Raw genomic sequence first — 19,853 nt, forward strand, 5'->3', positions numbered from 1 at the left:
CTCACATATCTCACACAGACCACAGCAGTGGAAAAGATTAACTTTCATTTAGTTGTCCCTTAAGGGCCTGCTGCTAATCACATGAACGAAGTCGCTACAGAAATAAGCAATAATGGATAAATTACATACTGTAGTTATCTTCTGCTCATCTTGTCTCAAACTATTACAATATTACAGTCGTTCTCTCTAAAAGATACAGCCTTATTTTGGAAGACTTACTGTATGTGCTGGTTCTTTCAATGGGCAAATTTCACGTTAACACTCACGCTCATGTGTGCCATGGCTTCAAAAATTTTCAGGGAAATATTGTACAGGATATCAGTGTCAATTTTTCCAAACCTGGTGCCCGTTACTCCCAGAGTCACAGTAACCAAAGTCCAAATGAATATGTTAATCTTAATCTAATCTAATGTGGAATACCAAGACACAGGATGCATGTTGACCCTGGACTGAAAATGAAAACAAAGCAAATGGAAACTAATACCACTTACCATGATGCAGTCATTAGTCATTGAGCATGTTTCCTTTTAACAATGGTCGAGGGTTAACTCACAGAAATTGGTTTTCTTTATTATAGACTGTATAAAGAGATTAATGACACATCTCCACATCCTCTACACTATCCAAAATATATCAGATGCAAATGCTGCCAGAATCTTTGGCGTTAACAACAAAAGGGATGGCGTCAAGGTTCTGTGGATAAATGCCCTTGAGAGTCAGCCTCAGCTGTCGGTCATTATGTCTCACCCCCTTTTTATAGCATCAAATAACAGATTAAAAAGAAACCTCAATGTGATAAGAATTACTTAAAAGGACAGAAACCCCCTTTAAAAATGGATTTGACATGCTTTTTTCGTCTGGCCCATGTCCCATCAACTAACACGGAGGAGGCAGGACTCATGGCCTATATTGGCCAGTCACCAGGTGGCAATGGAGGAGCCTTGGCTTCACTTTTGGGGAGCATTAATATCATCCATCTTTATATACAACAAAGAAAATCTTCTCTTGTGATGAGCTATTTTTTTTTCATTTCATTGTTATTAGCCAGCGGCCGTAAAATACTTGGTTACATAAAGAAGTACATTTTCTTTTTCAATGGTAATTGGATAGCCCTTCATGTGATGGATGTTGAAGATGTTTCATGAAGTTTGGAGCAAACTCAATGATAAAGTGAAGATTGTCATCAAAGTCACTTTCGAATTTTCTCAAGATGAATATTTCCGCAGCACAAGTATAGCAATCCAAGTGTTTAATATTCATGTATTCAAGGTACAATACAATACAGTATGAATGAGGCAGCGCTCTCTGGGTTTAATTAACATGAGTTCCCACTACTGTTGTCTCTGTAGGCTACATGCAAACACAGAAGAAATGAGTGAAGTGGTCAGGGAAATTATACAAGAAGGAAACATGATGGCCCCTGCTGTAAAAATGTGTGCACATTATCGTTCAAACTAGACTGAAAGTGGTGTTATAAAACTTCTGAAATGCTGATGAGGCATTCAGTGAGTCAGGCTGAAAGAACCCTAAGTCACTGATAAACATCCAGCCAAGCTGTGCAGAGATTACTTTGTTTACTGTCTGTTTTTGGAAAAAGCAAGAACGGGAACTTTTGCCCAAGCATCTTCAAATTTGTTTAAATTACCCAGCTGCATCTATAGAAACCCTTGTCCTTTAGATGCATTCAACACTAGAAGAGAATATCTTGATAAAAACTTATTTTGGCTATGATTGTCATTCAGAAATTTAGATGGATGGACAAAAACAAGTCAAGGGTAAGTCCTACTAATCTGCAGTGAGAGGAAAATCTGGCCACCAGAACTACTAAAAATCTGTTACTGTAAAGAAAGATGTGCTAATGGGAATAATGACACTACAGATATAAAAGATGGGTAAGTATACGATGATGGAAAATTTGATGTGAGAGAGTACGGTAACAGAAGTAACTGAGCCTGAGTACTGATACCAAATATAAATACAGATTTAAAGATAAATAACTGAAACTATACAAAGGATTGCATTAGAGTAACATATGGTTTCCACTGGTTTCCTTTAAAAGGTGGAGTTAAAAAAACTGATTTTTATGATTGCCAATAGACAAATACACCAGAGTGATGGTGGGCAACGTGTCAAGTAATATATTCTGTATATTGACATTCATTATCAGTCGTACAATTACTTCTATTTCTAACAAATGCATTTGCACTTAATCATCAATGAAACACTGTGTAGCTCACATTTTCACTCTCACAGATTTATTACCTCCTGCTTTCAAAAGAACATGTTTCATGTTGTGTGTTTACACTGAAGTAGAAAACCTCTAATGGCAGCACTTTACACCCCAGCTGCTCTCAGTGTGGATGATGGGTGATAAAATAAGTGAATGTCCAGAGGCAAAAGGCCACAAGTCTGATGTCCGACAGGGACAGAAATACAATTTACTTAAGTCCTCCAGATATATGTGCACTGGTCGAACTCATATTTGGAGAGCGCGGTAGCAATGGCAGATGGTGCCACAGTCTCAGCTGGTAATGGATATGTCTCCCACAAGCCCACTGACATTAAAAAAGCTCTAATTGAAGAGACACAAAACAAATTAAAATAACACAACAGCACTGTGAAACCAAAAGAAAAACTCAAAAGCCATAAAACCAAACAACCACAATGGAGGTGAGCTTTGGGTCTTTCTGGAGTTAGCATGTTCTCCCTGTGTAGTTTGGCTTCCTCCCACAGTCCAGAGATATGTAGACTGTGGGTTAGTTGACCCTTAATTGATCGTAGATGTGAATGTGAGCCCTGCGTGCCCCACCTCTTATCTGGGATTTCCTCCAGCTCTTCCCGTGACTCACGAAAAGGATAAGCAGTAGCCTATAGATATCAGAGAGATGGATATTCATTCAAGCGTCTTGCAGTGTTCCGGTTGATTACTCAGCCCCGCTTTTGGTCACCGTTTCAAGGGTTATTGCCGTGCGGCTGCTCGTTCTTCACCTCCTGATAACGTCCTAACTGGTCACGGCTCTGACGTGGACCTTCCTTCTGAGCTGATGTTAAATGTTCTGAGTATCTTACTTCAAGGAGACGATTAAACTTCTTTCTAAGATTTGTTTTCTTAATGTTCCCCCCATGATGTCCTCTCATCTGATCTTTTTGTCCAATCTGATTATCTCCATCCACAGATGAGACGAGATCTGAAGGATTGACCGACATTAATCTAACTGTGACATGCCAGGGAATGAAGTTTCCTCTCTGTCCTCCACCATTTCATTGTTCTTCCATCTCTTTACTTTTCTTTCCTGGCTGACTCTCTCTACAAAATTGTTCTCATTTCCCTCAGGGAACACACACACACACACACCTGTTAGTCCAAGTAAGCATTGAAAAAACATTTCACAACCATCCAGCTCTGCGTATCCATCTGTCCCCTCTCTTCATTGTCACCTCCATGACCTCTCTCTTTCTCTTTCTCTCTACTTTCACAACTTCTAGTTTCGGAGCTTGGTTTGTTACTCAGAAGATAGGAGATAATAATGATAAATATCTTAATGTCAGTACATAATGTTATAGCCTACATTCTCTCTATCTCTCTCTCTCCATCTGTTTTACCAAAGTAGTAACACACACCAAAAAACATATTGCAAGCCACTTTCCAAAATTAAACAGCAAAATTGTGTATGTAACAATATAATATAACATATTTACTTTTTCACCATTAAGAATCATTGATAACAGACACTAATACAACTTGTTGTGTCAAGTTAGAGCAGAAAAAAAAGTTCTGCATGGCTTCACTCTGAGGCCAGCATGTAGGGGTTTACATTTCTTAATCTTGCGAGGCTGGTGTCTTTGCTGTCTTTTCCTGGCTTATGGAGTTGGCTGAAGTCTGTGTTTACACCAGCTGTCAGTCTTGTTCATTGAGACACACTGCCCCCCTGTGAAGTAAAGCTGTAACTGGAATGGGTAGAATTTGGAGTGTAGTCTTATTGAACTATTAATCAGTATATTGAAGCCTATTCATGAATGGAGATTTTACCTCAACCACAACTACACAAAGAATTAAAGTAAATACTAGGACTTGTATAAGGAAATTAAGATGAAATAAGTGATTTCTGTAAATAAAAGGTACCAGACGTTAGGCATCAGTTCTCTCTGTAAGAAATCTGCTATGAACAACACAAATTATCTCTCCTGGGTTCAGGTTTGACCTCTGATTGGCCCACTCCCAAAGATTTGATCTAGGTTAAAGTCATTCTGTATATTTTATATGTTCATATAGGCTACAGGGTTTGCTTCTATTTCTTATAGATGTGTCATCACTCACTCAAGAGGCTCCTTCAGGTCTAACTGTCTAATGAGAGGTTTTAGTGTTTAGTGTGGTCAGTAAAAACAGTTTGTCATGAATATAAGCGCTCTGTTAAATTACTTTGCTGATCTCTTCTGCTTAATGAATTCAAATATTAGTGTTCGTAAATCTGCTGAGATCTCACCTGTGCAAGGCAGGGCTCCCATCAGCAGACACTTCCTGTGAGTCATGAACTTGTTGTTTATATGTGTAAAGTAGTAGTCTCAGATATGAATGACAACACAGATTGCAGAATAAAGTCATAATTATGATTTAGCCTAGATGAAGCTCTGACCAAATTTCAAGACAAATAAATGTAACTCGTTCCAAAGGGTTCACTCACACTTTCTCTATGTTCCATTCATTCACAATTGTCTCTCTCTCCCTGCCTTTTCCAATCTACTGGCTGTTGGGCGTTACCACAATCCAGTCAGATTTTGCTATGATCTCAATCAGCCACTCACGTCGTTGCTGCCAATCTGTTCTCCTCTCTGTCGCAGTCAGCCGTCATTCCAGTGATTCGTTGTGACCCAAAATGACACCTGGTAAGTTACCATGAGTTAGACTTATTTACGTTAGTGTACATGAGGGTGTAAAAAGATGAGATGGGTGACAGGAAAACCAAGGAACATATGATCAATATCCATGAACCAGACCTACAACATCAGTCAAACTTTCACATCATGTCAAAGCTGAATTAAACTTGGAGAGTGAAATCATTATTCTGTGCGGAATGAGGCAAACAGGTCAGTTTTTATATATTTATTTTCTTGTTGACAGTACATTTGTTCTGTAGAATAGAACTATTCAGTCCCTGAAAAACCATCTGTGTTTATGCATTTATTTTCTTATTCTTTAGAATAGAACACTTCAGTCCCTGAACAGAAAGTATCTTTCCCCCTTTATTCAAAATAAAATCCTCAATTTCGCTACAGTTACGTAAAAACAATAGTTAGCATGGCTAAATGTGTTGCATACATTTACAATGTAAGCATAGATTCCCTCTCTGCTGATAATACAAACTAATAAAGAACAATCAATATACTGTAGACAAAGACCAGCAGGATTACAGTTTGAAATAACTTACATTCAGATGATTCAAGTGTCACACACAAAAAGCACACACACTTGTCTGTTTTAGCACTATATCATTGTTAAATACTGTAAATTGTTGTCTGATGTCTTTTTCTACCAAATATTTAGCTGTTATGAAGACAAATTTAACTGAATGTTTATCATTTAACTAACAAAAAATGTTCCAATCAAAAATTAGTCAAAATGTGACAGAGACAGTTGAAAATATAGATCAAAAAAGATGTAACATAAACAATAGATATTCAATAATATGTTTTGTCTCTAACAATTCAAGTTTTTAATAAATATATTTTTTATTTGCGCTAATCTCGCATTGCAAGTTGAATCCCTTTATCATTTAGGATTTGAACAGATCACTGCCAGCGTGAGCACCAGCCATTCGTCCTTTAATTCAGCCAGACAAGCAGCCAGTGGCCCAGTCCCAGTGTTCTTTTTATCTCCTTCCAAACAAGATTATAAAAAAGTTTAGAAAATGTCTGATGGATGATCCTGAGGCTGGACACAGGAACTGGACCAAACATTTCCCCTCAGAAACAACACTTGATAAAATCTCTGCTTCTTAAAACTATGCTTCAAGTCACTCTTCTTACAGTTACATTCAGAAAAACACACGTCCGCTGATGCCTTGTAGTGCTTAACATTTCACCCATACACTTTACGTTTGAGGTTGACAAAATGAATGCATGATTGCATACACCAGCAATGACATAAAGTTTTTGGGGTAACTTCGGCATTACAGTTCGGACTGCAGCAGAGTTTACTTCCTGATCTTTCAGATCCCATCAGCATTTTGCTCTATTGGCATGTTTGTGCCCATGTCCTGCTGTCACATCCTCCTCAAACTTACACAGACTAGATAGGTATACAAAGACAGGTGGTGCCCCAAAATGAGAAACAAAAAAGTTAAGTTTTATCAAAGTATCTGGAGAGCAGGACCTGATCTGTAATGCCGGTTGTGTGCTACATGTTTTCATGTTTTCAAGAAAATGATGTAATCAAACATAAATGAAAAGTGTGCAGCTCCCTCTGCAAGTTTAGACGCCTTAAATTAATAAGCACGAGTATCCTCATTCACTTCCTTAACAGCACATCATCTAACAAGAGACAAATATTAAAATTGATCAAATAAAAACGGATGCAGACACGTTCTTTTATGAGAATAAGTATGTTAGCTCTTTTTAGGCACATAAGAACATTCAGTCACATTAAAGCCCCAATCAAGTTTTGTTTTTCCAAATTACATATCACATTTTCAGAGAGAAAAAAATGAGTTGCTGGTAGAAATGAATCTGTAATGCAACTGTATGTGATTTTAAAATGTTCATTTAACTTCATTGCAATACAATGGAGACACAAAAATGGTTTAAAAATACCATAGTGGCACGAATATAAGATGACAAAATATTTTTAGGAGATTTTCGGACTTATCTTTGGTTGACATTGAGACAAGTCTCTCAGCTTGATTCTTAGACTAATGGCGTTTTTATAAAGGCCAGATTAAAAAAACGGAGAAACCCAAAAGTCAAAAAAACATCACGATTGTTGTTTGTACTTTTTGTGTGTTACAGAGACAAATTGGGCTTACATACTACACATGATATGATGTGCAATTGTGTAGTCATGGAATAAACAATCTTATATCTGGTCATTACAGTATATTTTAAATTCATGTTGCTGCCTTTATTCCAAAAGAGGACTCATTAAGGAGGGAAAAGAGCTTTTTGTATTTTCATCAGATTGGGCCTTTAATGTGATACTATATATATATATATATATATATATATATATATATATATATATATATATATATATATATATATATGTATATGACAGTATATTGCTTTAACAATATACAAGTACAAAGACCGTCGGAAGGCAACAGACTGCATCATCATTATCCTGACATTATGAGTATAACACAGTGCAACAGTTTCAGCCACTACTGGTTCATTCACCACCATTTCACTGCTTATGTTGATAACAGACCGTAAATAAAGATGGACGATACATCTCGACTTCCTCCCACTATCCAGAAATGAAGATAAAATATCACAAATACAAACACTGCCATTTAGCCATCCACATTTGGAGGCGGACACTGCGCAGTAGCGATGGGGCCACAGTAGTGAGAGACAAATTTGATCATGATATATTACTACATTTTTATGGCATGAAATAATTAAAACAAAATGTACCAGAATGAACACTTTATCAAGCATCAATGTGATAAGAACTACCTAAAATCACAGACTTTGACTTTTAAGTTCATGGTTCATGTCCCACCCACTAACATGGAGGAGACAGCCAGAAACCAGCAACCAGGTGGCGATCCAGACACTTTGGCTTCACTTTTGGAGAGTGGTCTTGTCGTACATCTTTAGATACAGTCTATGGCTCGATTCAATTAGTTGTAATGTTATCTGCTTAGCAATGACGACTTGTTGTTTAGTTGAGCGTGTGAGGGATCTGTGGTTCATCATCTTGCTTGCTCCATGGCTGAAGGATCTCTGTGTAGTGATGGATGATATTTGGTTCAGTTGTGTGTGTGTAGTCATGTAATGAACGTGTGAGTTTGTGTGTAGTAATATGTGTAATTACAATGAACATTGCCTATTTATGTCACAGTTTCATCATCACTGTGTTGGTCATTGCTTGTCGGCCTGCTGTGTCTCTGTATTATTGTCTGTGGTGTGACTGTCTCCAGTGCATGTAGTGTCTGTGGTATGTTTATGGGCTTTGAGGCCAGAGTGTGATTTCTTCGTTTTTTGCCCGTTTCTTGTATTTTGCCTATGTCTTGTGTGTGTTGTGTACTTGGGGTTTGCATTGTGTGTGGTATAAGTATCTCTGTGTTGGGGGGACCTCCTGGGTCCTTCATAGCCATACTAGCCCCCACCATGACAGGATAGCTACGATTCCTCCTCAGTCCTGCATTCAGTCCTGGGAGCCCCCCACCCAGAGCACTGTTCTGCATGCCAGAGGAACCAAAGGGAGCTATAAGAGGATTTCCAGATGAGGCTGCAGCTGTGAGGGTGCGGAAACTTTTCAGTTTGTCCACAAGGCATAGGTTCAGTATCTCTGTTTGGCTGTCGTCATCTGCCTGGCCCCCTCGCTCCCTCTCCATCTCCGCCAGAACTTCCCTCAGAATGTTACGAGCTGGTTTAGAGGCGAGGAAGGTCTCATAGAATGGATGGTCATCAGTGGAAGTACTGAACCGAAAAACCGGGCAAGTGGTGGTGGAGGCAGCAGATTTGGAGCGAGGGGAGTTGGGTGGGGTGGAGGGCTGGAGGAGAAGGGTCTCTGGGCGTTTCCCCACCTGTCTGACATCAGCCTCCCCTGGTGCATCCGAGCACCGCTGCACCGGGGTTCTTCCACTGGGTGTCGAAGCTCCACTGGACACCAATCCTCGGTCCCAGCTCAGGGGGTTATACACCGATGCAGAGATCCCATGCTCAAGCAGGAGGTTCACCAGGCCAAGAGAGGTGCTGGTGGTCTTGGTGGAGTCCCTGAGGTTGGTGGAGGACTCAGCCAAGGAGAGAGCCAGGGAGAGGCGCCGTGGGGTGCAGCAGGGGGTGTAGGAGGGCGTAGATGGGGCAGAGAAGGGTATAGGAGAAGAGGAGGAAGTAGGGGTGCTGCCACGAGTGCTGCTGTAACAAGATATAGCTGGGCTGAAGATGGAGGAGTGAAGACGATGAAGAGGGATGAAGAGGAAATGTGAAAGAGTGGAATTGGGTGCAAAGAAAATGAAAAAAACATGGGAGCAGGGACAGACACAGATGCACATGAATTATTAAGTGTTACTGCTTTCAACAACAGTCATGAAAACATACGAGGAACAATTTACAACTAACACTCACATTACCACTATCAAATTTTTCTGTGTGAAGTTAGAAATTAGTTTAGTCCTTATTTAATTATTTAGTGCAGCCAAAGACCACACTGAGTTATCTGTTACGGAGAACCACATTAGACAAGTTAAAGCAACACTGTGTAACTTTTACTGAGCAACAGCGCCCTCTGCAGCCATATGTGGTGACTAATTCTGTTAGATCTGAGTCCATACTGTTAGGCTCTGTTTTTCTCTACTAATTTATATCATATCAGTCTTATGACCTGTGTATTCTCACTCACAGGACTGAAAAACAACTGACCGGTGTACATTACCCATAATGAATATAGTGAATACGGACTCTTTCATTTTCAAAAAAATTTGAAACTGATTTAGTGTTTATATTGACATTGACATTTTATCTTGCACAGAACTTTGCATCTGTGTTTTAAAGGTGCGACACAAATAATTATTATTATTAGTAGTAGTAGTAGAAGTAGTAGTAGTAGTATTTTAAGGACAAAAAAAATTGCTTTAACACACTCTTGACATAGCTATAGGCATAAAAGAAAGAAATCCCAAAGATCCATTTCCAACTTTCAGAGCTTTCCACTGCATCCAATGGTTTTCATCCAGTCAGTGCAGCTCAGGTGTCATCACATGACCTTCACCTTGTCCTTCAGACTGGTTTAAAAGTTTGTGAATAACCCTCATGATCTCTCTCCTGCCTTTTGTTCGTCTCCATTGATGCCCTGACTGGCTTTGGACCAATGTTCACACAATATAATCTCACACTTATATGGATGTTGTGTTTTCCCACTGCTGTTAAAAAGAATGACATTCACTTCAATCATTTTCTCAACGTGGTGCTGAATCTCTGAAATAGTCCACCTAATGAGTTGACCCAGGGCTGAGATGCTGGAAGTCTGTCAGTGTTGGGGGTTGTGAGTGTGGTTCTGTTGTACAAAGCCTATTCCTAATAAATGCAGCACAATGTTTTAATTTGTGTTTTTCAATTGTTTAAAACATTTTACAGTTTAAAACTTTAATCCCCTCAGCACTCTGCTTTACCAAATGTTATAACCTGAGCAAATCCCCACATTAAAGTCATGTGACGACACCTGATCCAGCTCGTTTGCTGAATGAAGACCATTAAATATGCTTGAAAGGTGGAGGCGGATCTTTTTGCTTTGTTTGCAACAGATGCAGTTTGCAAAGGTCAAGAAAGAACGTCCACACTCAAACCCTGACAATTTGATCAGTGATGGTTAATATTAGATGTGTAGGTCCACACGTCTGTGACTATCCTGCGTGTCAGAACGTTGTTTTATACACACCCACTATCTTTACTAATGCACTCCCATGCATTTCCTCACCAAGGAGCACATCAATGTGTGCACTCAATGGGTCTGCTCTACTCCGGCCATGACAACCATGTGATACAACTCCACTTCGTCTTCCTCATCACATGACCTGCCAGGGCCAATCAGACAGTGGGGACATTAAAGCTTATGAGCCAGTTGCTGGGGCATAAAAAAAAAGGGTTGGTTGTGTGAAAAATAGCTTGCTGCCATCTTGTGGTCAACGCAGTTCACTACACCTTCAAACATCAGTTGTACACACCAGGATCAACACAGTATAAAGAGAGTACAACAGCAATAAGATGTTTGTTTACCTCGGGGACACTGAGGTCAGCTGATCCGACGGATGGAGAATCCTGCAGGTGGTGAAGGTGTAGGTGGAGCTAGTGGTGGACATACACTTCCCTGGGAAATTAACTGCAAGCGGGGGGAAGGTGGAAAGGAGAGCACAAGGAAAGGCTGTTAGTTTTCAGATTGGAAGGAGACCAAACAACACTGTGCACGCAACAAGGAGCAGGAACAATATTCAGCCACAACATCAGCCCCAAGAAAAAAAGCACCAGCAGCTTAATTACTTATAAGGAAGCGGTGTTGAAGTGTGCACAGCGTGAACCTCTGAGTTAGTTGCGCTCCAAAAACATCTGCTGATTCAATTAAAGAGAAGTTACCTGAAGATTTGAAGTGAAAGATACATTCATCAAATTCTCAGCATGAAGGAAATTTTGCAGAAGATTCACTTCAGCTATTTGGCAGAATAGATACAAATACAAATTAGATTGACTATTTAACACAGAGAGGGACTTTTTCAGGAAATCTGTCATCTTGTCGTCTAACTGGTTTATATGGTCTTATGGTCATTTGTCAATGCCTTGGAACTAAGTGTTAAGTTATGTACAACATCTCCTTTTTGTGTCATCAACAATGTGTTAATGGTTTTGTTCTTTTATTATCTTTCTCACTCTCGTTCTTTCTTTGCTGCTTGGTTTGTTTTAAGCAGTTAAATCAATAAATAAACAGAACTTTTTTTCAATGTGAAGTCAACTACACATGTAGGTTTCTGCTGGATATATTATTGACATGTGACATGGGTGTTTCTGAAAATGTTGATGTTGCTGATGTGTGGACTTTATATTTACCTACACCTGGGAGGTTATGTTTTAATCTGGACTTATTTGTTTGTCTGTTGGCAATATTACTGAAAACTTACTTGATGAATTACCATGAAACTTGGTGGAAGGATGTTGTATCGGTCAAACATTTCTTTTGGGTCTGTTGTGGTTTAGACGACCACAGTACAGTGTGAGCATGAAGGTGACCCCACGTCAAAGCCACTAGGTCTAGTCTAGCATTAACCCGCTGTGGACGTCAAGTGCTCATGTGACTTGGACAGCTGCACTTTTAGCACCTGACACAGCCACATGCACAAACACGAGCAAACATTGGAGCTCAGCCATATCTGCATACGTGCACCTGTGTCCACTGGTGTTTTAGTGTGAGTTTTAAATGAAATTATAAATCTTTGTCCCGTCTCCTGTTAGTGATTTCAACAAATTATTCCAGAACCTTAAAAAAGAATGTTTGCAGCAGGCCACCACTGAGAGAGGAGGTATTTTAAGAGAATCTTCAGGAATTGGCAAGATTCGGTTGATTCTCAAAAATGAGTGTGATTTGTTGAAATAAAGCAACGTGTGGCAGAGAGAGAAAGTATGAAGGGAAAAGGAGGATGTGAGTTGAAGTAAAATAAAGAAATAAAAAACAAGTACTCAGTTTTGATGGGTTCGATGGCTGCACACACACACAGTCTGCCGGGTTGGACGGGTGGGTGTTCGTGGGTGTACACATGAGCGCAATCGTGCAGGAGGGGATGTCACATTGGGAAAGTGAAATGTCCAATGAATGTCTTCCCTCACCCTTCCACCCTCTTTTTCCCCCCCCCCCTCCCCTTTATCCCCATGCTTCAGGGTAATTGGGTGGGTGCAGTGCTGTGACCCCGGCTAAAAGGATCCCTCACCGGGCATGCGATCCATTGTGGGAGGCTGTGAGGCCTGGAGCTCCTTCTGGACCACGTGCCCGTTCATCATCTCAGAAGAAGAGGGGAAAGGAGAGGGGGAAGGGGAGAGGCTGGATAAGGAAAGGGGCATGGCTCCAACGGGTCCCGCTTCTTTCGCCCCACACATTTCTGGATGCAATGTCTCTAATTGGCTATTGTCAGCGAAGTTGCTATTTTTGTTGCGGTAGCTGGAGGGAGTAGAGGTAAAGCACGGCAGATCCAAATGAGCGTCCCTTTCTTCTGACATGCCAAGAAAGGAGTCACACAGGAGCTCGTCCTCCTCTGGTTGGTCCAGCTCCCACCTGTCTTCATGTCCCTGCTCGTGTGCTAAAGTGCGGAAGCCCTTCGTGACCACACCAGGCCGATCGTCCAGCAGAGCGCCCATGTGGGGTTGAGCCAGCTGCTGCCATGCATGGAGTGTAGCGGAGCCTGGAACAAAATAGAGAGGGAATTGGGAAGTTATATAATTATATGTTATACTGCTCTCAACCCAAAGTCAAGCAAATCAAATTCACATGGTTGCACCTGAGCTGTAACTTAGTCTGCTTTTTTCACCTTTTAAAAACTTTTATACCATTTTGTCAATAAATACCACAGATGACGTAGAAAGTAGATATTAGCAGAATTTAAACATCATGTCTTTCAAGTCAGCAGTGTTTGGGTAAGATGAATAAATTTACCTTTAGATGTGAGACTAAAATATTTCAATGTTTCTCTGCTTAAAGAACAACTATAACATATTGCATCTTAATTTATGAATAAATACGTAGCTGTGAACAACATTGCTATTCTCCTTTAAGTTGTTAAAGACTAAGAGAATGATATACATACAGTGGAAGGGAGACTACTGTCATACACTGCTTCAGTGAACTTGATAATGTTTCCAACCTGATTCCCATCAGTTTCCCTAGACCATGTCTCAGGTAACTGCATTAAACTTCTCATCTTATAACCGGGTCATATTCTGAACATAGAAGATCACTCCACTGAATTCTGTCATATAGACTTTTCAGTAAAAGTCATTGCTAGGTTTACAGTAAACATAAAATTCAGCTGTTTACTGTATAAAAACAGAAACATACACGGACAAGCTGATAGTAGACACATGCTCACACACACACATGCGCACACTGTGGTAATGACGTCATTCTACAGTGTAAATACTGAAGTGTATGAAGTATCTTTGCATTGAGTAAACTGGTTTCAGTGGTTGTTGTTTCCTCATGTCATGCACACAGATTCTTCCAGAGATGTGAGTACAGCAACACAAAAGAAAGGAGAAAAGGGAAGATGAGACAATTAGTATGGTTTTATTCAAGAAACCAAAGAAAACCGACAGGTTGAGCAGAAGATGACATGAAAGTGCAAAGAAAAAGACAAACACAAAATGAAGAACCGGAGAAGGTGACTAAAAGAAGTATGAAAGGACAGTATATACAACAGAGTCAGGTATGATGAAGTGTGTGGAATGGTGTTTATACTGTACACTAACAGTACTAAAGTTTATTTTGTAATTCTTTGATGTTTATTTTTAAGGGATAGTCAGAGTCGTCTCACAGCAGCCATAACGATTAGTTTCATAATACCTGCGTTTTTATACTTTAAACTTAAATAAATGTTTTGTCTCGACTGAAGTCACATACAACAGTGTTTAGACGTTTTTCAAAGTTTGAACACTAGGTGGTGCAACAAAACAGGACAAACAACTTTTTCTCCAATTCTCAAGTGGACATGATTTAAAAAAAGACTTTAAAGGCCGAATATTGCATTATTTCAATTAAGGAAAATATCTTCATCTGACAGCTAGTTAACTAAAAAGTTTAACAAAGCCAAAAAACCCCAAATTATGAAAATAAATAACTATGGATAATAAACATTAAGTGCCATTTGAAATATCACATACTGCAAATTTAGTGAAAAGTGCTCACCTTAACACCAGGAAACCCTGTTAACTCAACGTACATTCATTTTATGACATGTACAACCCTCTACAGTATGTTCTTTCATACCGGCTGAATTTGTAAAATGTGAGATTAAAGCACTTAAATCTACTTTTATTAAAGGTATTAAGTTAAGTTAAGTTAAACAGCAACTAGTAAAATACAACTTTTTAACAAACTATACGTGTCAAACCAGCAGCACAGAGCAGGCTGTCTCTCAGTCTATAATTCAAACCAGCAGCGTGGTTGTGTATGTCTGAAGTAAAACGAGTGCTGGAGATTCAGACTGCCTCCCTGTTGCTCTAACGCCTCCAGCAGGCCTGTAACTAACGCCAGTGGGGCCCTGAGGGGAGACTGGGATCTCGACATGCTGCTCAGCTCCAACAAACTGGAGCTCTTACGCAGTGTTGCACGATCCTGAGCGGCACTCAGAAGGATATTGGTCTGACGGCCTTTCTGAAAAATCACATATTGATTCTGTTGCTGCTTCTGAATGGCCCGACTTTGGTTGTGAGTTTGTGGTGGATAGATCTGGGTATAACTTTGAGGAGGAGGCGGAAGAACACAATTAGAATTGTTTGCCATACTCTGGGTTTGATTCTGTTTGTTGTGCAATGCTTTCTGATCACTGTCATTAGGATTCACTTTTTCACTACGGGTTCTGTGACTCTGGGAGGAATAATCATCACCTTCTAGCGGTTTTACAATCTGCAACTTATCCGGCAGGTAGGATCTTGCCGTGAATGAGTATCCCGACCAGGCACTTCCAATGGAGGGATGCGAGCACATGGACAGCAGGCTTTCAGTCGGGGTCCCTGGGCCTCCGCTACCCTCCCCACCTCCTTTTTCATCCTCTTTGGACAGGTAGGCCAGCTTTCTCTCCCTTTCGTCTTCTAAGTAACGTTTTTCTGAGAAGTAGTTGTCACGGCGGAGCGACAGACGCCGCAGGGCCGCCTCCAGGTCCCTGCTGCCTGGGGTCCCTGGGGTGCCAGGGGGGCGCCTGTTCGAGTCCTCCAACCTGAAGTAGGAGGCATATTTGAATTAAGTTTCAGCAACAAGTTTTAAAATTACTACGTGTATCTGTTTTATTTTGTAAAATAACTTGTGTTGTCAGACGATAAAAGGCTGGAGCTAACGGCTGAAATCTGAAACTTTATTTACTTGGTTTCAAGTAACTCTAGTCTATCCTAACATAAACCATAGAAACAAACGCCAAGGTAATCAACAAACACAGAAACAAAACAAAGTTCTGATGAAGTGAGTGGCTTCCCGTTGGTTACTTGAGACAAACAGGAATTAAATTGTAAAAAATAAACAAACAAATTTAAAAAAAATCTAAAATGTGTTGCAGTGTCAAACTAACCCGTCATCTGGACCCTCCAGAATACTGCTTGTCCTGTTGTCCAGGATGATCCCACTTCCCGTCTCGCTACCGTAAATGGAGTTGGAGTTGGGTGTGCCCACCCTGCTGGACCGGCCCGAGGTCAAGCACGACGTCTGATTGGATCCCGGGATGTTGTGCGGGGAGGGGGCTTGCGATGAACGCTGCTGACGCATTATGTTGAGGTTCTTCACTGTCTGGAACACACGCTTCGGCTGCAGTCTGGAGAGACATGGGGACATTACATGTAAAAACGATGGATGAAGATTCTTCACACTATGTTTGTTTAAGGTGAGGCAGGTCTTTTAAACTGGATTTACCTCTGCTCTTCTACGTCTGGATCATCCATCTGAAGTTCCTTCCTCATGGTGCCCTCGATTTCTGCTGCCAGAGAGTCCTGGAGGAGGAAAGAAGTAAATTTACAATGACTAATAATACCACAGACAAGTTAATGAATGACAAAACTAGTATAACTTACTGAAAAACTCTAGTGAAAGTACTGGCTCATAGGTTTACTGGGTCAACCTTCTAATGACAAGACCAAAATCAAAGCAGGGTTGCGCAAATTTGACCACCATCTGCTCCATCACTCACCATCGCAAATAATCCCAGAGAGTGGAACCGCCTCTGTGTGGTGAGCGGTAGATTTTTATTCCTCAGGTTCTTCAGTTCCTCCTGAGCTTCGTGGAGTATCTCCATACACTCTGCATACTTATCTTGTAACTCCTGCAGCTGAAGGAGGGAAAAGCAGGAGATGGTGACGTGTTGGTTTAACAACAAGCTCAAGTACTGTTTAGCTTTGTCTTTAAAAAAGTTTAAGTTCATATAAGCTGCTTTCAGATATGCAATGAACTCCTGAAATTATCTGGAGGGGTTGTATGTGAGAAGGCGACATTTGAGTTTGTCTTGTTCGCCCCAAGGAAAAAACCTTGGATAATGTCAGAGAGCCCATGTGAGCATACAGCAGGAGGTTATCGGGGGGGGATTCACCGCGAGCGAGTGGGCACATTGATGACATTTAAAAAACGTGACAGATGAAAAACTGAAATAAAAAAAAATGAAAAAGCGATGTCATACAAGCAATAGAGGCAGACAAGATGTCCACTTAGAAAGACAATAACATGGGAGAGCGTTTGGTGTGGGGGGGAAATGCTGGTGTCAATGTACTGCCTCCTGCGCCATCTCTCACGCTCCAGAGATTCCTGAGTTGTTTGAACACGCTAGACCCCAGAATCCCCTGCTGTGTTCTACTGTACATACGCGTAAAGCAAACACCAGAGTGTCAGAGGGACATTCTCCAGAGGCCATGTCTGAAAACATCTGTCCTGAACCACAGAAATGAAGTGTTACTGTCGAAGGTCAAAAATCAGCGCGTGTTGGTGGAGGCTGCCACGTGAATGAAGTCAGAGTCAGCAGGTTGTAGTTTGCCTTACCTCAGCAGTGAGTTGTCGTTGGGCATCTTTGGCTGCTCCCAAGTGCTGAGTCAGCTCCTCGTTCTCCACAGCATACTGTTCATACAGCAATGAAACAAACAGCTATGAAGCTTAAACATACCGATTCATGTGTTAATGAGCCACATTTAGAATTCCTAATGCTACATATTCCCCTCTCTCTAACAGTAGAGTTGTAACTTCATCGATACAATTATCTAGCTATAATTCCAGAAATCTCTCTGTATGTGCCCTACACATCTCGTTGCCTCACACTTGGCATGTGTGTTGTTTAAAGACCACGGAAGCACAGCGTGGCTCACATGCAAAAACGTTCACTATTAATTAACAGGGCTCAGCGCTCTGTAGCAGTGGTGGAACTCATCAAGGATTCTCCAGGTCGTGTTCTATGTACTGAGTAGAGCTTCACCGGACTTAAACTAAACAGGTTGAACAGCTCTCTGCAGCAGCGGTGGCCCTGCTTCAGGCTTCTGTGGATTGAGTCCAGCAGCAGGTCTTTACTCAATCGCTGCAGGTCACTTTTAAAGTGTCAGAAAGAAAGCTGCACCCAGCATCACCACAAACAGGCAGGTTTAGAACAGCATCTGCACGAGCATCAACAACATAAGAGATGTTGGGTTTTCATACCAGCTTGGCCTTCTTCTGGAGGTCTACTATCTGGGAGAGGAGGTGTGTGATCTCCTCCTGCTGTCTGGAGGCGTCTTCAGACTTCCTGGCCAGATCTTCGGCCAGAGAGGACATCTGCAGGTTGGCATTACCTGGAGGGGGAACAGATGACTCAGCGAAACGGAGAACCTGGCAATACAGCTGCATCTTTACTGTCTCCCTGCCTCAAAGAGCGGGGGAGTGACTGAAGAGTCACCAGTGAACAGTGTACAGCTGCTGTGAGTCAAATACTCACGCAGTTCTTTGACACAATCATTGACAAGTTGTTGCTCCTTCTCCTCGTAGGAGATGGTTTCTATCTCTAAATGATTCGCCTGCAGAAAAAGAATAAACAGACGTTACTGATCAATACAGCACACTGTGGACATTACCAGTCAGTAAATACCTTATCCTAAACCAACCAGAAATGCTTAATGTTAAATTTTCTAATTAAAACCATCACATTGAGATTATATTTATTTAGTATACATGAAAAGTTTGTCTTCCTAATTTAAAATGTGACAGATCAGATAATGATGATCGTTATTCTTGGTTTGGCGTTCACTTCTACAGAGAATTTTTGGAAACAATATTTCTGTTCGATTGTACATTGATGAGTACAAATATTCTTACAAATATACTAACACATCGTTTATAATGAGAAATCAGTCAACAACTCAACAAAATCATTAATGTTTTAGTACCTCAGATCGCAACGATTTGTTTTCCTCCTCCAGATCTTTGAGTTTCTTCTGCAGGGAGTCCAGGGGGAAAAATGTTGGAGTAGGAACAGTGGTTTCAGTGGGATGCACACTGTAAACACACACACACACACAGACACACACACAAACTTGAGAGTTGAGCTGTATTTGTATTGGTTTACTACACGCCACAGTCACAATTTACACTATTGATTTTTACAGAGTTTATCAAAGCTTGAAATGTTTTTACGTTTGCATTAGATTTGAAGACAGTTGTGAAACCATGTTGCATAATATTCTATCCAGGAGGAGGGAGGAGGAAAAGTGATGTGAGCAGAGGATGTAAGGAGACATGACGTACGGTGTGGAGGTGGTAGACTCTCCCTCGCTCTCCTCGGCAGCGCTGGCATAGAACTGTAACAGCTCATCTTTCATGGACAGGTCGTGCCGCAGCTGAGACACCTGTGTGTGGAAAAACAGAAGTAGACACGTCGATAGAGATAGAAGAGATGGTTACGTTGCTAACGCTATACAGAGCAGTGTTGTGTCAATGTTTCTATAAAACGCCTGATATATATATATATATATATATATACATATACGTAAAGACATTTTCCAAACACTACACTGAGGCATTGGATTGATCACAAACCGAGACAAACATGAACCCACAATCACTGTCACTGTGTACCTCCTCTCGCATGTGCTCAACTTGCTCCTCCAGCAGCTCGTTCCTCTCACTGAGGGCTTTGTTTTTCTTCAGCAGCGACTGTCCAATACGTGCCGCTAGCTCCAGATCACGCTCTTTCTGCAAGCACACACATTTTTGTCAATGTATAAACAGAAGAATTATGAACCTTGAGTATTAGGGCCACTCAAAGCACAAACAAGGTCTGAGATTTCAAGAATAAATTCAGAATATGATGTGAGAATAAAGTCAAAATAATTTCATAACATTAAGGAAAAAAATTCACAATTTGAAGATAATTAAACAAGAATATTACAAGACTAAATTCACAATATCAAGAGAATAAAGATAAATAATAATTTTAAGCTGAGTGTCA

The 19,853-nt window shown here is 40.7% G+C and overlaps 1 protein-coding gene across 6 annotated transcripts in view; it reads right to left on the bottom strand.

The window, feature by feature from the left end:
- Positions 1-5,086: 5,086 nt before the first annotated feature.
- LOC133965564 (trafficking kinesin-binding protein 1-like) overlaps positions 5,087-19,853 on the bottom strand; it is a 35,482-nt gene continuing 20,715 nt past the window's right edge. For 3 of the 6 annotated variants that reach the window (XM_062400180.1, XM_062400179.1, XM_062400177.1), the window contains 13 exons: positions 19,481-19,597; positions 19,151-19,251; positions 18,793-18,901; positions 18,345-18,423; positions 18,071-18,201; positions 17,426-17,500; positions 16,587-16,724; positions 16,313-16,389; positions 15,975-16,214; positions 15,301-15,629; positions 12,633-13,100; positions 10,936-11,038; positions 5,087-9,099 (listed from right to left, as the gene is read on the bottom strand). In XM_062400180.1, the coding sequence (XP_062256164.1) occupies positions 8,049-9,099; positions 10,936-11,038; positions 12,633-13,100; positions 15,301-15,629; positions 15,975-16,214; positions 16,313-16,389; positions 16,587-16,724; positions 17,426-17,500; positions 18,071-18,201; positions 18,345-18,423; positions 18,793-18,901; positions 19,151-19,251; positions 19,481-19,597 (3,018 nt within the window). In that variant the 3' untranslated portion in view covers positions 5,087-8,048. Of the gene's footprint in view, positions 10,734-10,935; positions 11,039-12,384; positions 13,101-15,300; positions 15,630-15,974; positions 16,215-16,312; positions 16,390-16,586; positions 16,725-17,425; positions 17,501-18,070; positions 18,202-18,344; positions 18,424-18,792; positions 18,902-19,150; positions 19,252-19,480; positions 19,598-19,853 lie in introns of all 6 variants that reach the window. The other 3 variants (XM_062400182.1, XM_062400181.1, XR_009923879.1) reach the window with 3 other exon arrangements.

Source organism: Platichthys flesus, chromosome 11, assembly GCF_949316205.1.
Source record: "Platichthys flesus chromosome 11, fPlaFle2.1, whole genome shotgun sequence".
NCBI lineage: Eukaryota > Metazoa > Chordata > Actinopteri > Pleuronectiformes > Pleuronectidae > Platichthys > Platichthys flesus.